The sequence below is a fragment of the Emys orbicularis genome, chromosome 17 (assembly GCF_028017835.1).
Source record: "Emys orbicularis isolate rEmyOrb1 chromosome 17, rEmyOrb1.hap1, whole genome shotgun sequence".
Classification (NCBI taxonomy): domain Eukaryota; kingdom Metazoa; phylum Chordata; order Testudines; family Emydidae; genus Emys; species Emys orbicularis.
The window spans coordinates 7507609-7534941 of record NC_088699.1 but is presented as its reverse complement, the minus strand read 5'-3'; the positions used below and the strand labels follow the sequence as shown (position 1 = coordinate 7534941).

At 38.8% G+C, this 27333-nt stretch overlaps 1 protein-coding gene across 3 annotated transcripts; it reads right to left on the bottom strand.

Annotated features, from left to right (window-relative positions):
• Positions 1-573: 573 nt before the first annotated feature.
• Positions 574-27333, bottom strand: GGNBP2 (gametogenetin binding protein 2). 3 transcript variants are annotated; one of them, XM_065418209.1, is made up of 14 exons: positions 27229-27333; positions 26047-26171; positions 17898-17978; positions 16631-16884; positions 15688-15786; positions 9762-9875; positions 7685-7894; positions 6369-6543; positions 4556-4750; positions 3424-3574; positions 3089-3214; positions 2852-2994; positions 2013-2261; positions 574-1257 (listed from the first exon to the last, which is right to left on the bottom strand). In XM_065418209.1, the coding sequence occupies exons 2-14, from the start codon at positions 26137-26139 to the stop codon at positions 1054-1056; spliced, it is 2094 nt and encodes a 697-aa protein (XP_065274281.1). In that variant the 5' UTR covers positions 26140-26171; positions 27229-27333; the 3' UTR covers positions 574-1053. The 3 variants fall into 3 exon arrangements, with proteins under 3 accessions (XP_065274281.1, XP_065274283.1, XP_065274282.1); XM_065418211.1 differs by having other exon boundaries at positions 7691-7894; XM_065418210.1 differs by lacking the exon at positions 27229-27333 and adding an exon at positions 26420-26444.

Genomic DNA, 27333 nt, shown 5'->3' with positions numbered 1-27333 from the left:
ACTGCACACAACCTGTGTAATCCACATCTACCTAGAATCAGAAGGCTAATTATTTTTCATGCTGGTATACATCTCCCACCCCTATCCTCAGTACTGAACAAATAATCCCATGAGATTAATAGGCTGAAACATTATATGTTACTGTATTTTTAAACTAACCAAGGCTGAATGTACATTTGTACAAAAGCACCCGTATTCACCTACTCAAAACCGTCTTCCAGGCTTCCACCAGCCAAGACACCCACCACTCCAGTAAGCAACCTTTCAGGTGTGTTGAAATACTGTCTGCTTTTCATTTGTTCAAATGAAGCTTCCAGTATGTTTTGTGAGGGAAGGAGGGAAATAAGGAAGAGACGCTGGGATACTACTCATCAGTACCAGCATTTGTCTTGGGGAAGCTAATGACTTGGCTTTCAGACATAGCATTGAATCAGTTTGTATGGAAAAGGGTTGTAGGTCAACTCAACTCAGTTCTGCTATCAAAACCTACAAACAGGGACTGATGGTACAGTAGTTTAGCTGCACTGAAAAGACTTGGTAATACTTATATCCACAATGTTATGAAAAGTAGAAACATCTAAACCAACTTTTACTATGCATATTAATAAATATTCTTTATTTAAATTTTGCACATTGCGCTTTAACATATTACATCCAAAACATTTTGCAAATGGATGTCTATTTGTAAAATCTTATATTCAGCTCATTGTCATTCTGTACAGAATTATAGGTACAACATTACTTTGCCACTAGGTTGCTTTTTGTAAGTCTCACAGTAAGAGAAACATGTAATGAAAAGAGATGGCATAAATTATAAAAGAGGCTTGCACAGCTACTCAACTAAAGAAACAAGCCTGAAGAAAGATCAAAATTAATGAAATCACCTCTACCAATCTCCCCACCGGAAAAAAAAAGAAAAAGAAAAAAAAGAAAAAGAATCACATTGATTTTAAGATAAAATTTTGCCATAAGTCACTAAATTAAGTTTTTGAAAGAGAAGGCGCAGTAGTCATCTTGAGGATTTCAATGAAAGACAGAGCTATTTTATTGTATTTAGTTCGCTCCAGCCGTTGTCAACCAACCACTACAAATGGGCCTCTTGTGATCATTTAAGCGGCAGTATTTATTAAATTTCTCCTTCAGATGCTGTCGGTACTGTTCTCTATTGCTGTAAAAAGACTTGTTGTTTGCCATAAATGACTGTATTTCGTCTTGTGAGATAAAGATTTCCTCATCAGAAGTGCATTCAGATTCATCCTACAAAGGGAAAAAAGGTAGTTAAAAACATGAATGTTTCTCTTCCAACATTGCACATTCCCTGTCATTTTACAAATTAGTGTCTCCAGTTCAAGTTTCATACTTATGTATTGTGCTGTTCAAAGTCTACAGTTGCTCTGAACAAAGAATAATTGTCACATGGTGACAACACACAAGTCCTAACTAGCTAGTCCAGTGATCTGGGTTTGATTCACAATGATTTGCTACACGCTGTGTCAGAAGTAGTCTACTCAGCAGTGAACTCTGGCAAAATTAAGCAGCAGCGCTGTTTCACCTGAAAACAGAACAACACTCTAAAGTGAAAGATCATGGCAGTAATATGGAACTTTCAAAATATGGAGAGATGCCTATCAATGGGGGGGGGGAAAAAGGGAAAAATGTCTGAGAAAATCTGTGCTGGCACTCGCATGCTGCACAAGAGCACAGATGGTGCACACATCTTCATTACAAGATTGCCATTCTACCACTATTATTCCAATTCCACTGACCACTCTTACTCAAAAATTAGAATTACAAATCTCCTATAAGGCTGTCTCACCAACATTTCACCATAAATCAACCAGAAACACAAAACACTAGGAGCAAGGTATGAGGAGCATCTTCAATTACCTCTTCACTGTACCAAGTCTTAACATACCACATACAGATTCTGAATTCCTCAGAACCTATCCCTAACACCAAAGATTCAAAGCAGCAGGCTACGAACCTATGCCTTCAAATAAACTGTTACTTACAAGGAGTTCCACTAAGCTCTTGGCACCTTTTCCAGAATCAGGAACAAGTGATGTTTCTGTAGATTCTGCAAACTGTGACACATTTTTCCTGTGGTCAAACCAAGGCAGCTGCTGCCCATTTTTTTCTGAGTTACAGCAGCTTTCAGCATGGGTGTCTTTGGTCTTGTCAAGGTGAAACTCTGTGCACACAATATTTCCTGAGGTCTCACGGTTACTCGGATCTGCAATACAACTTCCAAGTTTCTGAATCTAAGAGTTAAGATAATTTACAATGAATTACTGGAAGTATTTTTTTTTTTTAAACCTATAATATTGAGTTCATTTCACGATTGGGATACTAAGATTTGGTAAAGACACCAGACAATATTTCCTCACAAAACAATTCCACAAAGCAATATTTAGAAAGGGGGTAGAGAAGACCAGTTCAAATGCTGAATACTTCAGATGACTGGAAATGGGCATTTGGTATGCTAGTTTACTGCCTTCACCAAAGTACTGTTGATTACGGGACCATGGAGATAACTAGCCTATCACTTGTCTCCCACCTGAACAGGGCTGAGGTATACAGGAAGAGGAGAAGGCATAAGGGCAAAATACACTACTAAAAAGTGTATAGGTAGCTGATAAATAAAGAAAGCTTTTTTCAGAACGTAATCTGATACTTGCTTCAGACAAAGATTTTTTTGAATGAGAAGGAGGGGAGAGAGGAGATGAAAAACCCACACCATCTTGCTTATACCTGTAGCATTAGCCACAATCCAAATTGGGTAATCTGCAATAAATATTTTACAATACATGCATAACTAAGTTAGAATTCTAAAGTAAGCAGTTGTCCTTACATGCTCATTCGAAGTTTTGCTTTTCTTTTTCTTCTTTTTGTTTTTGCCTTTTGTGTTATCCTCTTCAGAATTAGCCCAACATTCCACACAACTATCCCCATCCTCCTCTTTATCCTCACAGCGGTGGACACACGACTCATCACCTGTGAAAGACAGTTGATTTCCTCTCTCAAACATGTTTTCTATGCTTTCTATACACTAAAGATAATGTGAACATTAAGTTCTTGCTGAACCTACCATTTTCGTCATGGTTACAAATGCCTTCAGTGCAGGCTACATCTGAACCCTCCCGAGATCCCGTTTCACTGCCCTCCATGCTAGATGAATAGCCGCAATCACTACCATTACAATGTGGAGATAAACCTGAGATGAAATGAGAAGTTACTGTAATCTACAGCAGAAGTTATAGGTTCTTTAGTTAGGGCTCTACAAACAAGAAGCTCTTAAATTTTTAATTCATATTCTCTTACTTCTTCCAACTATTTTTTTTAAAAAGTATCTGAAAATATCTTCCCTCACCCTATATTAAATGTTTTCAGAATAAACAGTTATGAAAAACAAGTTTAACATACCTTTCTTTATTTTAGGTGAACCCAAAAGAGTGCCACTACTAGGACAGGTACATGAAGTGCTTTCATTGGTAACAATTACTTCTACACAACTGCTAGTATCTTCTGTACTACCACAGGCTTTGCAACTATTGTCCATGAAGTCTGAGTTTTCCTTAAAATAAAACCAAGAGAGGTATGCAAGTGTTAAAATAACAGCCAGCTGATAACATTAGTCTATTTCTGCTTTCTTTAAATCTCTAGAAAGGATAGTCCTACCACAAGAGAAACTAACTGTTGTCAAATAAGGCTGTTAAATATCATGTTGTATCACTTCAAAAAGCAAAATATCAACCTTAAAAAAGAGACATCCTTGCTTTCCCAGAATGTGGCCATAGAGAACTCTGTTCCATCAACTCAAAGAACTTACTTCAATAATCGGTACATTTACTGATAGCTAGATTCAGCAGCACAGGTCTTGAAGCCACTGTAAGGAAGAGTACTTTATGGTATGGCTACACTGCAATTAAACACCCGTGGCTGGCCTATGTCAGCTGACTTGGGATTGCAGGGCTCGGGCTGCAGGGCTGTAAAACTGTGGTGCCTGGGCTGGGGTCCCAGTGCCTGGGCTTGAGCACGAGCCCAAGCCCAAAACATCTACACCGCAATTTTACAGTCCCTCAGCCCAAGCCCTGCAAGCTCGTCAGCTGACGTGAGCCAGCTGCGAGCATTTAATAGAAGTGTAGACATACCCTGAGTCTCCTTATAAAAGACCATCATTGGTGCTACTTGTCTTTGAGTAGCATGCAAATCCAATGTTCTCTTTAGTTAAGTGATTTTTTTTTTAAATTAGGTTATCATTACTTATTCAAATAACCAGCGTTAGATTAAGTAATTCCACAAATCATAGATCTTGTTTGAAAACTATTCCTTTACAAGAAGGCAAAACTATTCTAAAGAGGTATCAAGTTTCCTTAGAGAGACGCTTAAAAAAAAAAAAAAAAAAAAAAAGTTAGTCCTCATCAATAAAAAATAAATAATAATAAAAAAAACACTGTAGAGTCCAACGTGATGCACAAGAGAAAGCAGAGTATTAACTCAAAATTAGTTATTCAACAGCAACAAAATGTTAAATCAATTGATCAGTAATATTTACCTTCTCCTGACTTATTTCTTTCTCTTCTGTTGCCTGTAAGGGAGCAGGAATCTCACACACACACTTATTTTTCCGCCTATTCTTCCGTTTTTGGCGCTTCTTCTCTTGTTTAAGTTCTCGTACTCTTTCCTCTTCTGAAAACTCTTCACAGAGTTGTTCCAATCGACTAATACCCTGCACCTTTTCCACAGCCATCTGGTAATAAAATTCAAAGCCTGCTTAAAGGAGTTAAAGCTAAACTCTAGCTTCTCCATTTATAAAACAGAAAGGGCAGTAAAAAGGAGTTTGTTCAAAGAGTCAATCAAAGCACTATCACTCCCAATGCTTAAGGAAAATTGTCAATTCAAATGTGGCCCCAAATTTAGATTTTTGGGAAGGATGCTCCTATAAGACTTATGAATAAAAATGCATCAATATAAATTTTATTAAATGATTTAATTATTTCAAGAAATGTAAGTGGAAAGACTTCATAAGCTTAGCTTTGCAGCATTGAAAACCTGAAAACAAACATTAGTGAAACAGATTTGTGAATTTTCCTTGTCCAAAGTGAAAAGTGGAAGAGTAAAGCAAGAAAATTGATTCAGAAAATGTTCTGTTTAAATAATTACAGTACTATTGCAACACAGATAAAAATGTAGTAGTACAGCTGCCTGGAGCATCAGCAAGATGAGAAATCTAAACCTTTAAAAAACATCAGAATCTTCCATAATGTATTTAGAGTTAAGAGTGGCTTTTCCTGGTTAAGTTTAAACCATTTCCAAAGCAACACAAGCTTTGGGGCGTTATACCAGTCTCACTATAGCGGTTTATATTTACATAATATCTTGTACTGGTATAACTTGCCCATGTAGACAGGCCCTTCGAAAAAAACAAAAGTCACAGGAAGTTTTAATTTTCAACAGTGTATTTTAACATATTGGGAAAAAGAAGGTTTTATTTTTTTTAATTTTGAAAAATCGGTCACGTTATGACTAAAAATCAGGCTGCACTATAGCTGTGGTTTTTAAAGCAGCTCCCTCAATAGGGAATTGGAAACGCAAGGTACTAGTAATTTAGAGCCACATCAATAGCAACAACAAAAAATTCTTACAAAATGCTTTGTAAGTCTATAAGGTGGGAACAAGTTGAGCCTTAATCTGGTTATAACTTCACCCAATGGGGATTTTATCTTTTTTTCTTTAACTTGACACTTATAAAAATTTTGGACACAGAACAGTCATTATGAAAAGGAACCAGCATAAAAGAAAAACCACATCATAGATAAGATGGGGAAGATAGAACTATTCCAATAAAAATATTGGAATTTTAGTGTCAAAGGCATGCATGAGATCATGAGTGAGTGAATGTTAGAAGGACACACACAAGGTTCTGCCCCAAATTTAGGTATTTGTAGGTTTCCCCCCTCTCCCGAATTCCTTGGAAGTTTCCAGTGAATGCAGTTTAGTTTGAATTTAGGCATTTTGCTATAGCATTTGTAATTCAAAGGCTTCCCCATCTTTCCAATTCTTCACCGTAGTTAAAGCTAAATAAGGTAACCTTATTACAGCATAGCTAAAACCTGTAGCGTAGAGAAGATTTTACCATGTCCCTGTGACCCAGTTCACTGTGGAGAGTCCAGTGTACAGCAGCACTGGACTGGAAAATAAAATAATGGCGTGTTTCTCTCCCATTGTTCAAGCTGCATTTCAAGTCAGAATGAAAACAATATCAAATGGTGAAGAATTAGATAATTTTTGTAAGTTAATAGTTAATGTAAAAAAACCTTTAGTTTAACTGCTCGGTCATAAGACTTTAAATAGCCACCCATTTTTACCTCAAAACTCTTGCGTAAAGCATCAACACCAAGGTAAAAAAGCATCTGCCATGTTTGCTCTTCAGCCCGTAGCTTTTGCCAGATTCGGTGTAGTCTTTCATAAAGATGAATACCCAGGCAGGTCAAAACCTCTTCTTGGGCTATGTCTATTGTCTTAGCATGCCTTTCCCTTCGTCTGGAACAAGATTATATATGAGTTGGTTTGGAATATTATGAACAATGTATTGATGTAGAGATATACACAGTATTAAACTATTCCTTTCATTAAGAAAGTCAACAGAAATCTATTTACTGTACATTTAAGGCAGTTGAATGTGAACATTTCTATAGAAGATAGAACAATCTGAAGAGACATTTGCATAATCACAGTAATGATTGTATAGAGTTCTACTGTGCTGCATGCAAATGCAAAATAGAAGGGACCAGAACAAAAATCTGAAGCTGCATCAATTGCTCTGATGACATGTTCATCTGTGCACAGCACCTTAAGGCTACATTGCATCTTCCATTCTGTGGCTTTTGAGGGGAGTTATCCCACCAGTACATGATTTCTACTGGTGGAGGGATATTGCAAGAGCTTTATCATTCTGAATATCAGTAGGGCACAGTTAAGCATTTGATTTTCCAGGATTTATCATTTATCTAGTTTATAGTCTAGTGAGAATTTTAGTTGCACCTTTGAGAGAGAAAGTAGGAAACAAAATGTTTATGATATTTCAAAAAAGGTGAATGCGAGTTTACAAATTACCTACCTTGCAATAAAGCAACTGTATCCCAGTACCAGTTTATAAACCGTTATTAAGTACAAGTATTTGTAACAGGATTCTTCCGCTTTTCTCACAACGCACACAACAGTGAAGAAAAGTCTAAGTTATTCAATTTCAGAACTATATCACAAGTGGAAGATTTTAGGGCAGTAACTGAAAAATGTACAGTGGCTAAACTAATCTTTAAATTATGGATTTTATATATAAATTACTCAGTAAAACTTTCATTCAGGATTCCCTTTCTATTTCACATATCTTGAACACCTCAATGGGAAAGCAAGGCAGCCCTAACAAGTGAACAAATTAATTTCAAGGCATTTAACAATTTCTTACAATTTTGCTTGTAGATTTCAATGAGCCAAGAGATTAATGAAATGTTCACTGCTTTGAAACATGATCATGAAGGTATACATCAAATACAAATGGTTACATCTAAAAATCCATTACGCAGCAGAGGCAGAAAATATTAATCATCACTCTTGCAACATATGTTCAGAAATAAAATAAAGAAGCAAAGCGCTAGATAGCCCATTCTAGCAAATTACATACTCATACCCTCCTGCGAACTCTGGTTCAGCTCGACCCAAGAGATGTGCAATGAAGTCTGTTTCACAGCATACATGTATATGACGTTCATGTGGACAACAACGCAAACCCTCATAAAGTGCAGCACAATAGCCCTTTTCTTTGCTGCAGTCTAGTTCACCAATAAGAATATTGTATGCCCGGAGCACTTTATTTTTGCAGTCGGTGCAAAACCTATATTAAAATTAAAATTAAAAAAAAAAAAAAAGGAGTATTTTTATTGAAGTAGCAATTTAAAACAGAGTTTAATACAATTATAAGAGTCATTTAGGAATAAAACAGTGCATATTACATTTATTAAACTAGACCACTACAAGTTAAGATATTTCAAACAAAAAAGTCAAAAAGACTTACATGAATAACATGCAAAGTATATATTATATCTTATAATATAATGAAGTTGCTAATATGACCTTTCATACTTCAGGACATAAACCAACCACTAACTGGTAGCATTAGGAAGAAACTTCCTCTATGGACAGATTATTCCATATTGTCTATTTCTAAGATTCCTGCAAAATATTGGACGAGGTGAATCACTGGTCTAAGCCAGCACAAGTCCTGTACCTTTAAAATTCTTTTTCCATCTGTGGCACAATGTAAGTGACTTTGTAAGGGGACTTCAGAATATTTTAAGTAACTACAGTGAATAATGGGAGACATCAAAGACTACATTTTTATCTGGTATCTGCGGTGTAAGATCAGCATTTTCATTATAAACTACTTTAGTGCCTTAGATTTTACTACAGGTAAGTGTGTACATATTAAACAAATAAAGTGTGCAAGTAGCTGCACAAGATGTGTCGTTATACAAGGTATCTAATTCACCTTAAGTGTGTCATAAAACAGCGCACTAAGGGCTTTCAACCGCTGTGAAATGCATTATTCACTTTTAGAAAAGTGCTAAATCTAAAAAAATGCAACCAAGCTTAAGAAAACTATTTTAAGAGCAATAATATTTGATATTCAAGGTTTTAATTATTCAAATGACTGACACTACTACTGAAAAAATTCTATGGTCTAAACTCAACGTGCTCCTAATTTAGTTTTAAATTCTGAAAAATTTTAAATTTTAAAAGTAAAACAGGAAACAGTATTGAGAAACTTTTACCATTGTTTTGTTTTAAATGAACTCAATCTAGAAAGTTAAAACAATGGTCTGAAGTTCTATCCAGGGATTGCCTTGTTACTACATTTTGATTAAATTGTGAGACTAAGTTACAAGAACTAGTTAAAAAAAGGTCGACTATAGCACATTAAATATAGCCACTGTAAGGAATCCAATATTCTCTCAGATCAAGAAATAGTTTTGGAAGTACTGCTCATACTCTTCAATCAAACTGGGGGGAGGGATAGCTCAGTGGTTTGAGCATTGGCCTGCTAAACCCAGGGTTGTGAGCTCAATCCTTAAGGGGGCCATTTAGGAATCTGAGGCAAAAATCTGTCAGGGGACTGGACTCGATGACTCTAGGAGACAGGTATATCTCCATATAATAAACTCAATAAAAAGGGGCACAGGGTGTGAACACGTGGAGTTTGATTCTTAAATTATCTTCTGAGAATAGTTTACATCAAATCAAATGCTGATGCCTCAGATAAGTCAACTGCCTCTGATATTTTTCTAATAGCTGCCAGATGATAGTTTAATTGTTGCAAATAAGACTGCCACAATCTTTATTAACTGGGAAAAAGAGAATACCATTTCATCTCTCAAGTGATTATGTAGCTAGAATTACGATACAAGTTACAGTGTTGTACTAGCTAAAAATCATAAAATGAAAAGTAAGCTAGGGCCTGATCTTAGGGTTCTACATTTCTCCTGCTATGACTGATTATTACTATCAAGCAACCAAAGGAGTACATCTTGTTTTTGGTGTCTCATCAACTATTGCAGAACTCTGCAAAATTGTCAGAGCTTTGAAAAGATCTTTGTTATTTACCTTTAACTTCAAACTGTATTCTTTATATACTTTGTTTCATGAGAGAATCCCCAGAATGTAGGGTATAAAGTGTAAAGAACATTTTAATTCCCTTAACTTACCTATGTTTTCGCAGATATGTTTCTAATGTTTCTAAAAGACAACTAGAATCAATTAAAACTACTTCATCCCTGCATTCTTGGGACATGAGTTCCCACACATCCATCCAACAACCCCTGCAGAAAGAAACATAACATACCAATTAAAAACAAAAACTGCACATTAGTTTCTTTTGAGAGAGGGAGAAAGGAAAACAGTAGTGTTATTTTTCTTTAATTATTTTACCTGGCAGCTCCCTGGAAAGGTCCATAGTGGAAAGTGATCCTACATTTGCTCTCCTTCCTGTTGTCTTCACTATTTTTCTTATCTGCACCTAATTTCTCTGTACTGAGTGTGCTATTGCTCCCTTCACTGTAGCATAGTATTAAAAAAAAATTACAGCTATACAATGTCTAGAGTAAACTAAAATGTCTTCCTGAAACATGCTATCAAAATCCTACAGTTAGCTAATTTAGTTTGAATCCTATATATTCAAAGATACAGGAAAGCATTGCACCTCCCAGAAAAATTATTATTCTTCCATAAAATCAGTGACAAGATCAAATGGAATTTGTTTTCTGCAGGAATCATGATCTCAATGACAAGTTGTAGGTAACATTCCCCCCTCCCCCAATCAAGTACCACTTTTGATGTAAAGTATCTATAAAACTTTATTTCCACAGCAAACGGATACTTAGTTTGCAATCTGAAATTAAGACATGCTTCAACACCATTATCAACTACTTCAAGTTCAAAGCTAAAACACCGTATTTCCGTTATCTTTAACAGCATACATTTGCTGAAATAGTCAGCAGTTGTATGGCAAAGAAGAAACAAACAACAATTCACTTTTACTTAAGGGCTTGCTGACTCTTGGAAGTTTACCAAAATAGCTATTTGGGAACAATTATTCTGGAAATTTTATTTCTGTATAAATTCCAGCATTAATACTCCTATGGACCAAAAGGATTAATTTAAATCAGAAAAAGACGTGCTTATTCCAGAATAAGGGTATGTCAACACTACACAAGCATTACAGCAGCACAGCTGCAGCTATGCCGCTCTAATGCAGACACTCACTACGACAATGGAAAGGATTTTCGGTCGCTATAGTAAATCCACCCTGTTGAGAGGCAGTAACTATGTCAACAGAAAAATTCTTCCAAAGTGGGACAACCTAACTATGTCGCACAAGGAGTGATTTTTTTCCATAGCTCTAAGAGATACAGCTAGGTCTACCTAAGTTTTAGGTGTAGACCAGGCCTACAAGTGTCCACACTGGGGCTTTTGTCAAAAATAACTATTTTAGAACAGTTCTTTTGATAAAATTCAAAGTGTAAATAATCCTTAAGATTGGAAGAGGAGTCCAAGTTATCTTCTGAGCCCCAAAGGGAACACAGTAATGATATGCCTTTTACAATTCAATAGATGGTATGACTATAGGCTCCTAACTACTTGTCAGCCAATAACCACAGTAGTTGACTACTTGTAATTACAACTACAAATTTAGTATGTTATTGAAAACCAATTAAAACTCCAAGTTAAATCTTATATATAATATGCATCATGCAAAGCTGTGATTATCTTATTTAAAGGCAAGGCTTCTTGCAAAGAAAAAATAAAATCAGTCAGAAGTTACTTTAAAGATCATTCACAACTACATATTCTTGGAGAGACACGTAAATTCTATCCCACCTCCTCATTTAGGCTATTAATACATTTGCCTTCATTCAAAACTGCAGATTTAGTTGGGTTGATAGCAATACTGCTAGTACCGGATGATTTCTGCACTATATAATAGTATACGCAGTACTATATTGAGCAGTATATTTTAAGCGAACTGCAAGCTATGTAATTTAAACAGCCTACACAGGTTGTCTACATAAAGCATTATCTGACAGAGTTGGAAGCCTCAATTTGCATACTATGGATATATAGATAGATAGATATATTTATATATAAATAAATAAATGCGAGTTGAGAGAGCTAAGGCAAAATTTTAATTACGTTATGTATGAACCATTCTGTTTCATAATCCTCTTTGGTCTGACTCAACCTGAGAATAAGATATATATTCATTTATTAGAGAAAAAGCTGCTTTTGAGGATTCATCTTACAGAAATCAATGTGCAAAAGACTAAAGTTGTTTTCATATTCCCTTGGATTTGCTATAGGGGTGAGCCTCCGAAGAGAGCCCCCCTATAGCAAATCCAAGCTCTAGCTTCTATACCTCTGCTTATGCAACAAAACAGTATGTACTACCAATTATATTTCTCTTTATTGAAATATTTAATCTGGTCAGAGATGGAACTAATGACTAGCTACTATTATCTCAAGTTCAAAACAAAACAAAAAAATAAAGGAAAAACAGTATCAATTTTAAGTATCAGAGGGGTAGCCGTGTTTGTTGCTTTTTACAGATCCAGACTAAGAGTCCTGTGGCACTTTATAGACTTACAGATGTATTGGAGCATAAGCTTTTGTGGGTGTGTCATGCATCTGACGAAGTGGGTATTCACCCACGAAAGCTTATGCTCCAATACATCTGTTAGTCTATAAGGTGCCACAGAACTCTGTTGCTTTTTACAGTATCAATTTTATTTCCCTCCTCCCACCCAGCCTCTCAGAGAATGGACATAATAAATGAGAGACAAGTTTGTGTTTAAAAAAAAAAAAAAAAAAAAGTTTGTCCTACAATCTGAAACTTCTGATCAAGCTCTGACATGTTGTTGTTTACTCTGCTAAAGACAGAACACAACTGATACTGACAAGGTTCCAACACATTCCAATGAGGGATAACATTCTCATAGACTTTATAAGGCCAGAAGGGACCATCACGATCATGTAGTCTGACCTCCTGCACATTACGGGCCCCAGAACCTCACCCCACCCACTCCTGTCATAGGCCCATAACATCTGGGTGAGTTAGTGAAATCCTCAAATCATGATCTAGACTTCAAGTTACGAAGAGTCTACCATTTACCCTAGTTCAAAACAAGCAAGCTTCCAAACTGTAGAGGAAGACAAAAAAACAGGGTCTCTGCCAGTCTGACCTAGGGAAAATTCCTTCCTGACCTCAAATAGGGCGATCAGTTAGATCTTGAGCATGTGGGAAAGACCCACCAAACAGACACCTGGGAAAGAATTCTCTAGGAACTCAAAGTTCTCCCCATTTACTAGCCTCTCTCTAGCCACCAGTTATTTACGAATAGCAATTGCACATGAGCCACATGCCATTGTGGGCAACTGCATCGTATCACCCCCTCTATGAACTTAACAAGTTTAGTCTTGAAAAAAGTGCTGTATACACGGGGAGTTCAGTTGGTATAACTGCCTTGCTCAAGGGTATGGATTAACGTATAATTATATCAAGGTAAGTGTGTAGTGTAGACCCAGGCTGTTATATTGACATCCTTTGCAGACTCTGTTATTACACCATTCAACTTAGCAAAGTAAATTCCACCAAACTAGAGATTCAGTATATCTTATTTATTCACTTGAATTGTTTTTAAAATCAAAAGACCACCACCTAATATGGAAACAAGCAAGACAACATGAATGGCAAGATGTCATAGCAGCTGCCAACTAGTAAATTTTACAGCTAAAAAACCAACTATATTTTGAAGTGTGTACACACCTATGATGGTAGACAGAACTCATGAATTTTAGGGATTTCTAATAATTCAAGCTCTGCACAGTTCAAATGAGCCAAATATTATGCCATCACATTTTGAATACATGATATGGTTAACTAGACTTGAGTCTATTTATACGAACATACTATGTATTCAATTCTATACATGTTTATTCATAAAATGGTGCGTATCTGCATTCAATTAATCTTGCACACTTTCACACAGATGTATGAAAGACTTACAGAAAGGTTCTATAAGCACAATTATACAACACATGAAAACTGATCTAATTTAATCTTTATTACACATTATCTTTTATATCAGCAGCAGTGCCTAGGGGCCAACCAAGAGTGAGACCCTGCAGTGCTAGGTACCGTACCAAAAACACAAAAACACACACATGAAAGACAGTTGCTGTGCTGAAGATATTATTATCTAAACAGACCAGACAAAGGGTATGAGAAAGAGATACCACATAGAAGCAGAGCTGACTGAATGGTGGTTTGCAACTGTAATGTTCATATCATGATTCTCCCCCCCCCCCCCCCCCAGGGAATTGGGGTTGTGTTTCCCCGCCCCCCTCAATTCTTTCCACGGGGTCAAAAAAATCCAGCCACAAAGATGCAATATCTAGCAAACAGCTGTGATAAAAAAGGTTTAGCAATTCAGTAGACTATATTAAGAGAATCAGGGCTACTAATATGCATTACATACACATCAGAGCTCTGACCAGGGGCTTGGGGACTAAGTTAGGCCTAATTGTTTATTAAGAAAAAGATTCAGTGGTCACGTTGGAGAGAAAATATTTCAAGCCAATGTGAGAATAGCTACCTGGGCAGAGGGACTGTGACAATAGACTGAGCCACTCAGAAAAGTTTGTCTTCATTCATTTGATACTGACATCATATTTGTTAAGAGTGGAAACAATAGAAATCTGCAATAACTCCACACCCCACCTGAAATACCCGCAGGATTTAACATGAGGAAGTGGGATACGATTGCAATCCTGCATGTTGCTACTCCCAGATTTTCAACTTTGATATTTTGTGGCAAGTAGTCTTGACCAAAAATACTGAGCTTACTGAACCAAACTGACTGTTGCTTTAAACAAGTATTATAATCCATAAAAAACAATCATGGGAGTCTAACACACTAGCTGACAGCAATATAAACAATCACTTTTAGCTCAGATTTGCACGACAGCAGAAAACAATTATGGGAATGTTCTGTACAACAGTTAACTATTTGCATATATAAAGACTTATTTAACATTTAAATTATAGTAGTGCATAGATTCCAGTAAGTCTGGGACCCCATTATGTAAACCCTTTACGAGTAAGAAAGGACAGTCCTGGCTTCAAAGAGCTTATGGCGCTATTCCTAGGAAAGACCTGGTAAAAGAGGGGATTTTCCTCACAATTTTCATAATTATGCAATTTTTTGTGAAGGTAACAAAGAAGTGACCCCCCCCATTCCAAAAATCAGCAAAAAATTATTTGTCAAATTAAAAAATGTTGACCATTATGTTTCTATTGTTAGTTTGAAACAATATTTCATATCACTAGGTTTAAGATGTACATGCATTGGTTGGAGTGGTTAAGTGGACTGGATAAGTGAACATATCTGGGTTTCGAATTAACATTGAGCTAACATAATGGGGTTCACACCACTGTACAATTGTTTCAGTTTAACAGCAGACTGAACCCTCCCCCAGTAAATTGGCTTGCAAAGGTAACAGTAATCGTGTAAGAGAGCTATAAGTTTCACTGTTTAAGTGAAAGACAGACTTTGCTCTATTCTCTGCAAGTGTTCACCTGTGCTGGCTTTCCAACCATGTTTAAGAACAGTTGCACGCTTTAATTTAGCTCCATCCACAATGCTATACGTGTTTTAAAAACACACACACACACACACACACACACTTTTAAAAATATGGTTTGAAAGCGAATATAGATAGGACCAAAATTTGTCATAAAACAAGTCTTCAGATTTTTCTGGTGAAGATTTCTACTCTCAAAGTTCACAGACATGAAGTTACAGCAGTGGAATACGACCTTCAAAATAGTTTTATAGCTATAAAATTTTGCTTTTGCTAGGCTGCTAAAAGGGTTTTAGACCTACGCATGCAGTTCCATACTGCATATTGCTGGTCCCCCACTTCTCTGCCTACAAAATTCAGATAAACCTACAGAATTTTCAGTATCTCTTCATGACAACAAATTGTGGAAAAAATACTCATCTATAATTCTGTTCTTTGAACATTTTTAGATTTTAATGTACACACTGACATAGTATCCAAGTTCTTTTAACTTACCCCAAAGGTTTTGGCTTGTGCGTGTCTAGGGAGTGCAATTGACATCTCTTGTTCTTCTTACTTTTTGGAATTGCATCTATCATATTGTTTAATTTGGACCTATGTAGACATTTCAGAAACTACTTTTAAAATTAAAGTTACAATATTGCAAACAAATCCTTACAAGATTATCCAACAAAAATTAAATGAAGACAGTCTGTTACAGAGATACTATCAGAGATACAAATACTGTTCCACTCTTTTATTAACCCTAAGCTTTTCTTCTTCCTGCCTTCATTACCACCTTTGCCTATATAATGTTTCAGGTAAAGGAAGGGAGGGCAGTAGGCATTTTCCCAACCAACCATTCAAGCAAGCAATACGAAACACAGTCCAATATGCCATCCAGATACAGCTATGCCTTTATTGATAGTAGACACAGAAGAGGTTTTGTTTTCTAAGTCCAACCTTTCCTACACTAAAGGATTCCTTCCTCTCACCCTACCTGCAAACTTACTGTAGTATAAAATTGCAAGAAAATCTCATTTGTTTTAATGTTTACAATCTAGAGAAAAAGGAAAATCCTGTTCTACTGCTGCAAGCACTCTTCCTCTAGACATGCCAACAAAAGTCACATATGGCCATTTGGAAGCCATTGGCTAAGAATCTTAATTCTAATCTTGAATCCTTTTCGCAATTGGAAAGAGCAACAAATTCAACTGGTCATCTGAAAGATGAGCAAGTTTAAACTTTAATAGCGTAACAGATCACACAATTTCTAGTTCAGCTTGCTTTCCAGTTAATTAGTAGCTGATCACAGTGCCAATAATACGTTCGTGTCTGTATCAAGACAACTTGGCAAAACATACATGCAGAAGTTAGCTTATTTCTTTCAGAAAGGGGAATGGAAAGAATAAGCTCAGTGACTGTATTTTGATATATCACACTAAGTAGTTTAACTTACCCATGCACATAAAATAGCGTATAAAGCTTCTTTGCATCAGTCATACAGCTTCGAGTTACAGAAAGGACTCCCTTAGGCCCTACCGTAAGGGGTTCAAGTGCTGGATTTCCAGACTCAACAAGCTGGGAAAACAGACGTTCCACACTACGACGACAGCCAACACATGGGACAAGCTGAGAAAGTGCACTCAAGACTTCACGCGATGTCACCATCATGGCAATATTTAGATCCTGCTGTTTAAGCATACTATGTCGCTGAGAGAGAGAGAGAGAGAGATGCAATGAATTAAGATTTCTAAAGGGTTGATTTTTAAGTTATTATAGAATTCTAGACTTTCACAGTTTTCTTCTTTCAAAATACTTTAGTGGATACTGTCTGCAGCCCCAAAATTTCAGGTCACCAGCTCACCACTGGCAAGTTAAATATCAACCCCCTTTTTTTTTGGGGGGGGGGGGGGAGAGAGGAGGAAGCAGAGAGAAAAGCCTGGAGCAACATGTGACTAGAAGCATGCCTTTTATTGTCATAGATACAACTTCTGTCACCAACAGCACTGCTTTAAGTCTTATGGCCCAGCCATGGAAAAGATAAGGAGGCAATTCCCCCCCAGTCTCCCTCCCCACATCTTTTTGCCAAGAGATGTTGCTACAGAGGAGAACTCACATCTTCACCCGGCCTTATTTCCAAAGGGAAAGACCCATTTCTCTATAAAAAATATTGGGGGATGGGGGAGAGGAAGAAATCTGGATTGGCAAAAGCTCTGTCTCATTGTGGGACTATTAGATCAGCCTGAGACCTACAAGACAACTTTAAACCAACAAGTTATAATTTACTACGTGACCTCCTAGTATTTACACTGAAAGAATGTACATTAATTTCGAACCACACAGGTATTCTCTGGTCTCTTAAACTATGGCAAGTGATTTTCACTTATGGTGAAAGTGTTGACATTTGAAGTCCTCCGACTAAGAATTCAGGACACACCTAAGGATTTTTTTCTTGAAAACGACATGCACTTCATCTTTGGAAAGAACAGAGTGTACATAAAGGAGCAACAATTGCAATGGGACAAAAGTGTAACGTACACAGTGTCTTTTGGTGCTAGTGCCTGAGAGGCATTTCACTGCACATCAAGCTAGCAGTGTACTTTATCAACATGGTGATGGATACACCTTTGAAGAAATAAGTACCATAAAGCAAGTAACCAGAGAAAGTAAAATCCGGCAAATGGATTGTTTAAACTGACAGGAAGTTAAGGATTGTGTCTTACCTGAATGAACTGCTTTAATTGTGCACCATTATTCTGATGTCCATCAAGGTTTAGCACATTATCAGGAAATTCCATCACCATCTAAACAAGAAAAAAAATAACCTCTCAGAACACAAAAATTCAAACATAATCCAGACCTGACTTTATTCTACTTCCTTTTTAAAAATGCATGTACGGTTGCCTGTTGAATCCTCATTCTTCTCACATTACAATACTGGAAGCTTTAAACATAAGAGTACTCCATACAGAGGTATCAGAATGGTCAGCAAAGCATTCAACTTGGTCTTGCTGCTCTAGAAGACACTTTAGAACATGTGCTTTTCTAAAACATTTCTTTAGGAAGTGGCAACAATCATTAGGTTAGACAGCAATATTTACGTTACTGGACAGTCCCTACCTAAGAGGATAAATGGACACAAGTCAGATATTAGGAATGGCAATATACAAAAACCTGTAAAACACTTCAACCTCCCTGGCCACACAATAGCAGATGTAAAGGTAGCCATCTTACAGCAAAAAAAACGTTAGGACCAGACTTCAAAGAGAAACTGCTGAGCTTCAGTTCATTTGCAAATTTGACACCATCAGATCAGGATTAAACAAAGACTATGAATGGCTAGCCAACTACAAAAGCAGTTTCTCCTCCCTTGGTGTTCACACCTCAACTGCTAGAAGAGGGCCTCACCCTCCCTGATTGAACTAACCTCGTCATCTCCAGACTGATTCTTGCCTGCATATTTATACCTGCCTCTGGAAATTCCCATTACATGCGTCTGATGAAGTGGGCATTCACCCACGAAAGCTTATGCTCCAATACATTTGTTAGTCTTTAAGGTGCCACAGGACTCTGTTGCTTTTTACAGATCCAGACTAACATGGCTACCCCTCTGATACGTTACTAATATGACCTACAACAGTGGTTCTCAACCAGGAGTCTAGGTCCTCCTGGGGAGCCGCGAGCAGCTTTTAGGGGGTCCGCAAGCAGGGCCAGTGTTAGACTCGCTGGGGCCCAGGGCAGAAAGCTGAAGCCCCACCACATGGGACTGAAGTCCAGGGCCCTGAGCCCTGCCATCTTTTCATTATTTGAAATGAGGCTAAAGCCAAACTTAGCTTCGCGGGGGCCCCTCTGGCATGGGGCATGGGGAAATTGCCCTGCTTGCTACCTGCTCATGCCAGCTCTGGCTTTTATATGCAGAAAACCAGTTGTTATGGCACAGGTGGACCATGGAGTTTTTATAGCGGTGGGGAGAGGGGCTTAGAAAGAAAAAGGTTGAAAACCCCAATCTACAATACTTGAAGCAGTGCTTCAAATAAAAAACAAACAAAAAAATTGTTGCAAGGCATTATACCAAGTGATCCAATAGATCAGGGGTAGGCAACCTATGGCACACGTGCCGAAGGCGGCACGCGAGCTGATTTTCAGTGGCACTCACACTGCCTGGGTCCTGGCCACCGGTCTGGGGGGCTCTGCATTTTAATTTAATTTTAAATGAAGCTTCTTAAACATTTTAAAAACCTTATTTACTTTACATACAGCAATAGTTTTGTTATACATTATAGACTTCTAAAAATGTTAATATATATTACTAGCACGCAAAACCTTAAGTTAGAGTGAATAAATGAAGACTCGGCATACCAGTTCTGAAAGGTTGCCGACCCCTGCAATAGATCAACTACAGAAAAAAAAATTATGGAAGCACATGTATGACAGTTTAATCACTTCACAGTCTATTCTTGCAAAGTATCAATTTTAAGAACATATTAATTTAACAAGGTATTCCAAAGGCATTTACATTGCTTTGGATCACTGTAGCTGCAATTCTCAAGTGGTTCAAAGCAAGATGTTAAACCCACAGAGCTATGTGATAATTGGTACAATATTTCATACTATTGCTTGCCTAATTACTTACCATGCAGCATGGAAGCCAAAAGCTAGAAAAATAAGGTGATGTGGTATTCACTTATGGTGCCATTTGCTAACAGAGAGCCAAACAACATTACTGTTTAAATAATGAAAAGCACTAAAATCTATTTTGCACCCAAAAATCCAGCAAAATATTTTCTTGTTTACAAAGTGCAAGTTCCCTCAACCCAATTAGTATTTTAAATTTCGATACCACATCATGGATTGGGAGTTTCAACAGGCAATTTTGTTCTACCATTTTAACAAGGGTGCACAAATATTTTGTCTGGAACAATAAAAAATTTTTTTTATCAGCTGCAGTTAAGAGAACACAAGTCTCTTCCTTTAGTATTCAAATTGCTATTCCCTGCCTTCATCCCATTCCACAAGAGAGAGAGAGAACTGGACTCCTTCATAGGTACAATTAAGATATGTCTCTTCAAAGTTCCTCCAATGTGTATCACAGATAGAGGAGATGCAGAAAACTAATCTGTTAATCTTTTGCAGACAGTCCAAGTTTTGCATTCCTTTAATTTAAACACTATTTAACAAATGTAACATATTACAATTGCACTCTTACTTTAGCAGCTTACCAAATAACAACTAGATTTCTCTCTTATTACCTATGGGCTTTAATTTCATTTAACAACCTTGCAGAGAACATACCAATCCAGCTAACTATAATTACTGAAAGGACTGACGTCCGGATGCTGCAACTGGCTCTAGGTGCATGGATCATTGATTCTTCACAGAGCCCCACTAAAGTAAGTAAGGATCAGCCTGCACAGAGCTCTTTATGGAATCAGGGCCCGCACTAGTTCAAATTCAGTCCCAAACTTAGATTTTTATTTAAAACAAGGACGTTTCTATCCAATGGAAACAATTTTTTAAACAAGAAACCTGCTTCAGTGTTTGCATTTCAAACTGCACCATGGAGAGACAAAGAAAGACTGACTAGAAAAAAAAAAGTGAAGTTTGCTTAACCGATTTTCATTTTCCAACAGAGAATTGCAAAGAAGTCAAATTTATTTTTAAAATTCAGTTTCAGTAAGCTAACGTGTGGGGAAAAACCCTGTAATTTAACAGAAATCTGTTGTTACCGTCCCTTTAAATTGGACTAGTGGCTGAACTAACATGTCAACTCTAAAAATGAAGTAGTTTGCTTCCATTTTCCTTTTCACCAACTCTTTTGCCTCTTTAATTGGCTAGAGAAGAGGGCAGCAATCTTCTGAAATCCTCATTCTACTTCTGCTTCCCCCACAAATACTGAAACAAACTCCAGAGCACTGATGCATCTTCCTTTAGAGCCAGCCAATACTGCTCTTTCAGCTAGAAAGAGGTTTACTTGAATGATATCATCTGTTCTCCCAGCCTTGAAAGCACCTTTGTCCCATTCGAATACATGCTAACATTAGAACACTAATGCTTCGTTCTATTCTTTACGGGATTCTGTTTTACTACCCTGTGCCATTTTTTTGCCCCTCCTTTGGTCCCACTTTACATTGTAGAACTGATGAATGAAATTGTTTTTAATTGTTCACTTTATTAATGTAACTTCATAAGTAAAGTTTTATGAATGAAACAACATTCATTCATAAAACCGGTTACCCCAATAACTGGCTAATTGACAATTAAGATGCTTGTTAAGAGCCATAGCTGTTCAGCCAGTTGCCCTTGTAAATTTCACTGTCAATCCAATCCCTGCTTAAATCACTGAGACTTGCACTGTTTCAGTATTGTAACTTCTGTTCACTGTTTGCCATCCACTACACTTGTCTATATTGGAACTTCTGTTCACTGTTTGCCATATTGTAATTCAAACCCCATTTTAAAACGCTTACTCCATTTTGTAAGCTTGCTGCAACCTTCATTTTTGCAAAACCCTGCTGTAATCTTATTAGTTTAGTTTAGATGTGTGAATGAGGTATGTATGGATGATGGAATCAACCTCCAGCACCAGCCTGTCCTGATGAAATAAAGTTCAAACTCCAAAGGCTGAAGATGCAGACAAGAGCCCTAACAAAGTAAGGGCTTGGCTACACTTACGCGGTAGTTCGGCGGCTGGCAATCAAACTTCCGGGTTCGATTTATCGCGTCTTGTCTGGACGCGATAAATCGAACCCAGAAGTGCTTGCCGTCGACTCCGGTAATCCTGCTCGGCGAGAGCAGTACGTGGAGTCGACGGGGGAGCCTGCCTGCCGCGTCTGGACCGCGGTAAGTTCGAACTAAGGTACGTCGACTTCAGCTACGTTATTCACGTAGCTGAAGTTGCGTACCTTAGTTCGAACTGGGGGGTTAGTGTAGACCAGGCCTAAGAAGAGTCCACCCTAAAAAGAAAAGAACAAAGATACAATAGAAGGAAGATCAAAGCCAGGTCCGAGGCTGAAAGTCATGTCTGCAATTGATGGGTGATCAATCACCAAACCCAGAGGCAGCATGACACAGCAAGACCTATAGACTCTGGATTCAAACTAAAGCCTACAAAAAAGGATGGGTGAGATGGAAGACTTTGGAGGGTAACATTCTGCTGCCAACATGGAAGGGCATCGGTGCATGCCCAACAGAGACCCAGCCCTTCCTTGTGCCCGGCTTCCCTGGCCAGTTAGCTGCCACAAGCTACGAACCCAAGCCACAAACTCAAGCTACATTCAGGACTGGTAACTATCTAGCAGCTGCAGAACATTTGATGTGTGTGAGTGTGTGTCTGTATATACATAGGTATTAGATATTAGTTATTGGTCATAAATCAAATTGTGTCATCATAATAAATGTGGCATTTTTGTCTTGTCCCCTGAAACGATCCTGTGTAGTTTTGTCTGCAAAACAACATGCCCCTGTGGTCCATAACACTTTGTGAGCAGCAGCATGTCAATTTTTGGTGCAGGATTGTGGGTTTCCTATATTTACTATGTTTGTATAGTGCCTGACACAATGGCCAACCTGGTTGAGGCCTATAGGCGCTACTGGAATATAAATAATTGTTCCCTGCACCCATATATCCTCTGCCAGTTAATGCCACATATGGTATGCAATCATGCTGCACAAAGCAATTTACACCATCCGCCTGAAACTAACAATCTTTGTCAATGTTGATATCATACTCCAACTGAGAATGTGCTATGTACCAGAGTACCAGCATGTTCTGCTGCTATTAGTGAAGAAAGACCAATAAGTAATTTCTGTCTTCCACCCCAACATCAGAGGATGCCCATATTGGCCAAACCGGACAGTCTCTACACAAAAGAATAAATGAACACAAATCTGACATCAGGAATCATAACATTCAAAAACCAGTAGGAGAACACTTCAACCTCTCTGGCCATTCAGTAACAGATTTAAAGGTGGCAATTTTGCAACAGAAAAGCGTCAAAAACAGACTCCAACGAGAAACTGCTGAACTTGAATTGATATGCAAACTAGATACTATCAATTTAGGCTTAAATAGAGACTAGGAATGGCTGAGCCATTACACACATTGAATCTATTTCCCCCATGTTACGTATCCTCACAGCTTCTTGTCAAACTGTCTTAAATGGGCTTGCTTGATTATCACTACAAAAGTTTTTTTTTTTCTCCTGCTGAGAACAGTTCATCTTAATTAATTAGCCTCTTAGAGTTGGTTGGGCAACTCCCACCTTTTCATGTTCTCTGTATGTATATAGATCTCCTCACTACATGAACAGTACAGTGAAACTGTCAAAGATCAAGTCAGTTCAAGCAGCTTTTGGATGAAGTTCTATGGACAGGAGCAACAGCAACCACAGTTCCTGAGGTACTGAAATGGAAGAGCAGGTCCCCACAGTACCAAATCAAACCCATCCCCTCTAGGAATCATATAGAGTATGTTATTTTCATACACTGAACAGGTAAATTATTTTAAACTTTCAGCAATTTCTCTTTATGAGAGGACATGACACCTAAGCTAGTGCACTGTTCATTTAAGGGAGCAAAATGATACTGCATCTGTGCAGCTTCTATGCCACTTTATCATTATTCCAAGATGATGTAGTAAGTTTCTACCACATTTTAGTTCAAACACACATTTACCAATTTGGGGTCATTTTGATACTTTGTATCTAAATTTCTGTTAGAATTTAAGTTTGCATAATGACTTACACAGATGCAGACCCTCTCGATCATCTATGTTTTTAAGAAAGTTTTTGATGGGTTACTACAAGCCTGTTTATATCAAATTAACACACTTATTTGATACTTTTTTTTTAAATTAAAAGTTAAAGCACTAGAGCTAAGCTTTGCAGACAACTGCAGAACATGCACTACTTTTTCTTAAGTATTTGAAAACTTATTATAGATACTTAAGACCTAGGGGGAAAAGAAACAAAACAAACAAACAAACAAAACACCCAAGGAGACCACCCAACTACTATTCCCATTACTGTTAAAGAGAAGCTTCTAGCATATGTAGAAACATGAATTTTTTGTGTGACTCAATAGTGGTAATGGAATGAGAATTGGACCAATAGTAATGTCTCTATATAATGAGAATGACGGTACTTATACAAATACCTTTCATCTAACGGGATCAAAAAACAATTTACAGCTATATACAGGAACCTCTTCAATCACAACTGTAGCCTACCCTCGTTAAAAGCACGACAGTCTGATGGCACTGAACAACACTAACCGTTTAGGACAAGAAGAGAAAAATATTTCAGCCCACTAAAATAAGAAGGTTTCAGAGTAGCAGCCGTGTTAGTCTGTATCCGCAAAAAGAACAGGAGTACTCTAAGGTGCCACAAGTACTCCTGTTCTTTTTGTAAAATAAGAAGGAATTTTAGGTAAGCAAAATTTAAATTACCCAAATTGTGACTTGCCAGGACAGCAAGACTTCCCTGGCAAGTCTGTATTTCGTTTTGGTCATTATACTTCAAAAGACACAGGAGAAATAGAAGAGGTCTAGAGAGGTAACAAATGCTTAGAAACAGAAAGAGCCTCCCATACGAAGAGACTGAACTATTTAGTTCAGAGAGGAGAAATGAGTATACAAAGTACTTAATAGCTAAAATACAGCACATCAGGCACTCCTGTTCATTGTCTCATAATACAAGCCAGGATAATCACCGAAATAGAAAAACAGGAATTTAACACAGATAAAAGGAAACTTTTTACACAATGCATAATTAGCATATATCATCCACTGTCACCAGATATGTCAAGGCCAACAACTGAACAGGATTAAAAAAAGGAGGACATTAATATGGATCAGACTATCCACAGTTCCATTAGACTGGATAAAAAGAAAATTAGGGATAAAGTTTCATGCTTCATGGCTAAGGCAAATACTAAACAGCTATCAGGGGGTAGCCGTGTTAGTCTGTATCTACAAAAACAACAAGGAGTCTGGTGGCACCTAACCAGATATCTGTTAGTCTTTAAGGTGCCACCAGACTCCTTGTTGTTTTTACTAAACAGCTAGTGTTATGAAGACACTTCCTCTATAGGCACGTTGTGCCACAGTTTACATTCAGTTCATTTTCTTGCACCTTCCACTGAAGCACGCAACACTAAGTCAGAGACAGGCTCCCAAACCAGAGTCCCCCAGATCACATTCAGTTAATTTTACTGCATTCACCAGATAGGGGAAAGGAAAAATAAACCACGACTGTAGATTTTGAACATTAGAATAGAGCATTGAGAGACAGGACAACCAAACTATCAAGCAATTACAAGGAGAACTGTACAAAGGACAATGTTCTGATGCAGGACCTAAACAACATCAATGTCCCTAAATTGTTCTATTTTAAATGCAAATGTACCACCAATCCACTTAATCCTCTTCTCACTTATTTTAAAATGTGATTTATATTTGGCCAACCTCGTTTGGTACCTTAGTTTCATGATTTACTAATTATATTAATCCTACATTATTTAAAGATTGCTTTGCCTTACTTTTGGGTAGGCTGAGCCACATGCCTACCATCTCTTGGAAATTGTACATACATGGGCCCCAAATAAGCAAAAAGTATTTTCCTGATTTGGTCATCTATATTTTTCTGAAGAAGTCTGGTGAAAAATGCATTGCTGCGTTAAGCATAAGTGACTCAAAGCATTATCAATTCCCAAAGATTATCGCATTGGGAGAATTCAAAGGAGGAGCCTAAGAGGCATGTCTAAAGAGAAAGGCCTCGCCTAGGAATTGCAACATATCGTCTGCCTATGTTGTAACTGCTAAGTGCTCAGCTAGATACATGAAGATTAGGTGTTACTTGTACAACAGACACTCACTGTAAGGGTGTCATCTATGTAGAGAGGGATCTGCCTCTTTTCGAAGGGAAATTCCTCCTCCCCGTCTCTGCAAACTGCAGCCAGCCGCGCCATCTCCGCTGTTGCTGCTTCCTCCTAGCTTCAGCCTGCAAACAGCCAAGCCCCAGAGAGGTAAATAAGAGCTCTGGTTCTACAAAACACTTTCACCAGCAGGGAAATGAGTCTGCTTTAACGGCTCGCCTGATTCAACACACTAGAGTGTACATTAAAAATCTCAGCTTTCCAGGCACCAATACAAAAGACACCCTCCGCCCAGGCCCACACCCATTTTCTGTAGTCAGGTCACTGTTTCTGGGTCTGGAAGAAACGGAGATGGAGAAGAGATGGGACTTACGGTGTAAAGACTGGGAAATGCGACACAGCATGTGGGAGGGGACAGTAGGACTAGGGAGGAGTCAAACCTTGACCCTCTATTGGGGTATACCCAAACCAGGGGGCGGCACTGTGGCTGAACATGGAAAGTCTGTCCAGGCCTATCAAGCTCTGACTAGGACTCAACCCCCTTCCCGTGGGATCACTACGAGGGGGGAGAAGAATCCGCCCGGGCTGTCAACGGGCCTTAACTCTCAGCCCACTCGGGAGGGGGGGACCGGGAGGCTCCGCCCATCCCTTGGTGGGGTTCAGTCCCTTCTCGGAGGCGGTCAGCCCCGTGCGGAACCCGCCCGCTGTGGGCACGGGGTGTAGCGCAGCCAGCCCCCCCACCAGCGCGCTTCCCTGCACGGCGGTTATGTAAGGAGCAGAGCGGAGGGGAGGCTCCTGTCGGCTAAGCACGGACCCCTCCCGCTCCCAGACGGGGACCCGTCCCCTCCATCGGGCCTCTTCTTCCGAGCGCGTCGCCGCCCCCGCAACTGCCCCCAGCAGAGACCCCAGCCCCCGCCAGCTCAGAGCAGCGTCGCCGCCCCGGGGCCCAGTAGCTTCCTCTGCACGCGTCCCACCCACCCGCTCAGGCAACTCCCCGGCCTGGGCGCCGCTGGGGGCAGCGCAGACCGGAGCCAGCCGGCGGGCAGGGATCCGTCAGGCCTTCCCCTTCACCCTCCCCGGCCCCCTTGCACCCGCCTCCCGCAGGCCCTGGCAGGTAGGCCGTCCCCGTCACCCTCCGCGGGCCCTGGCAGGCCGCCCCGCTCGTCACCCGGGGGCCTTTACCGGCTCCTTAGCGAGTCCGCAGCCTTAGGCGCTGTGACAAGCCAGCGGACGGCCCAGGCCCCAGCTACAGCGTCTCCTCAGAGCCGCCCCCTCCCCGCAGGCGGC

Excerpts from the sequence above, each read along its gene's own strand:
- GGNBP2 (XM_065418209.1), bottom strand. The coding sequence starts at position 26,139 with ATGGCGCGGCTGGCTGCAGTTTGCAGAGACGGGGAGGAGGAATTTCCC. Across the intron at positions 7,895-9,761 it reads ACATATCTGCGAAAACATAG|GTTTTGCACCGACTGCAAAA; the intron begins GTAAGTTAAGGG and ends ATTTTAATATAG. Across the intron at positions 4,751-6,368 it reads CTTTACGCAAGAGTTTTGAG|ATGGCTGTGGAAAAGGTGCA; the intron begins GTAAAAATGGGT and ends TTTTATTACCAG.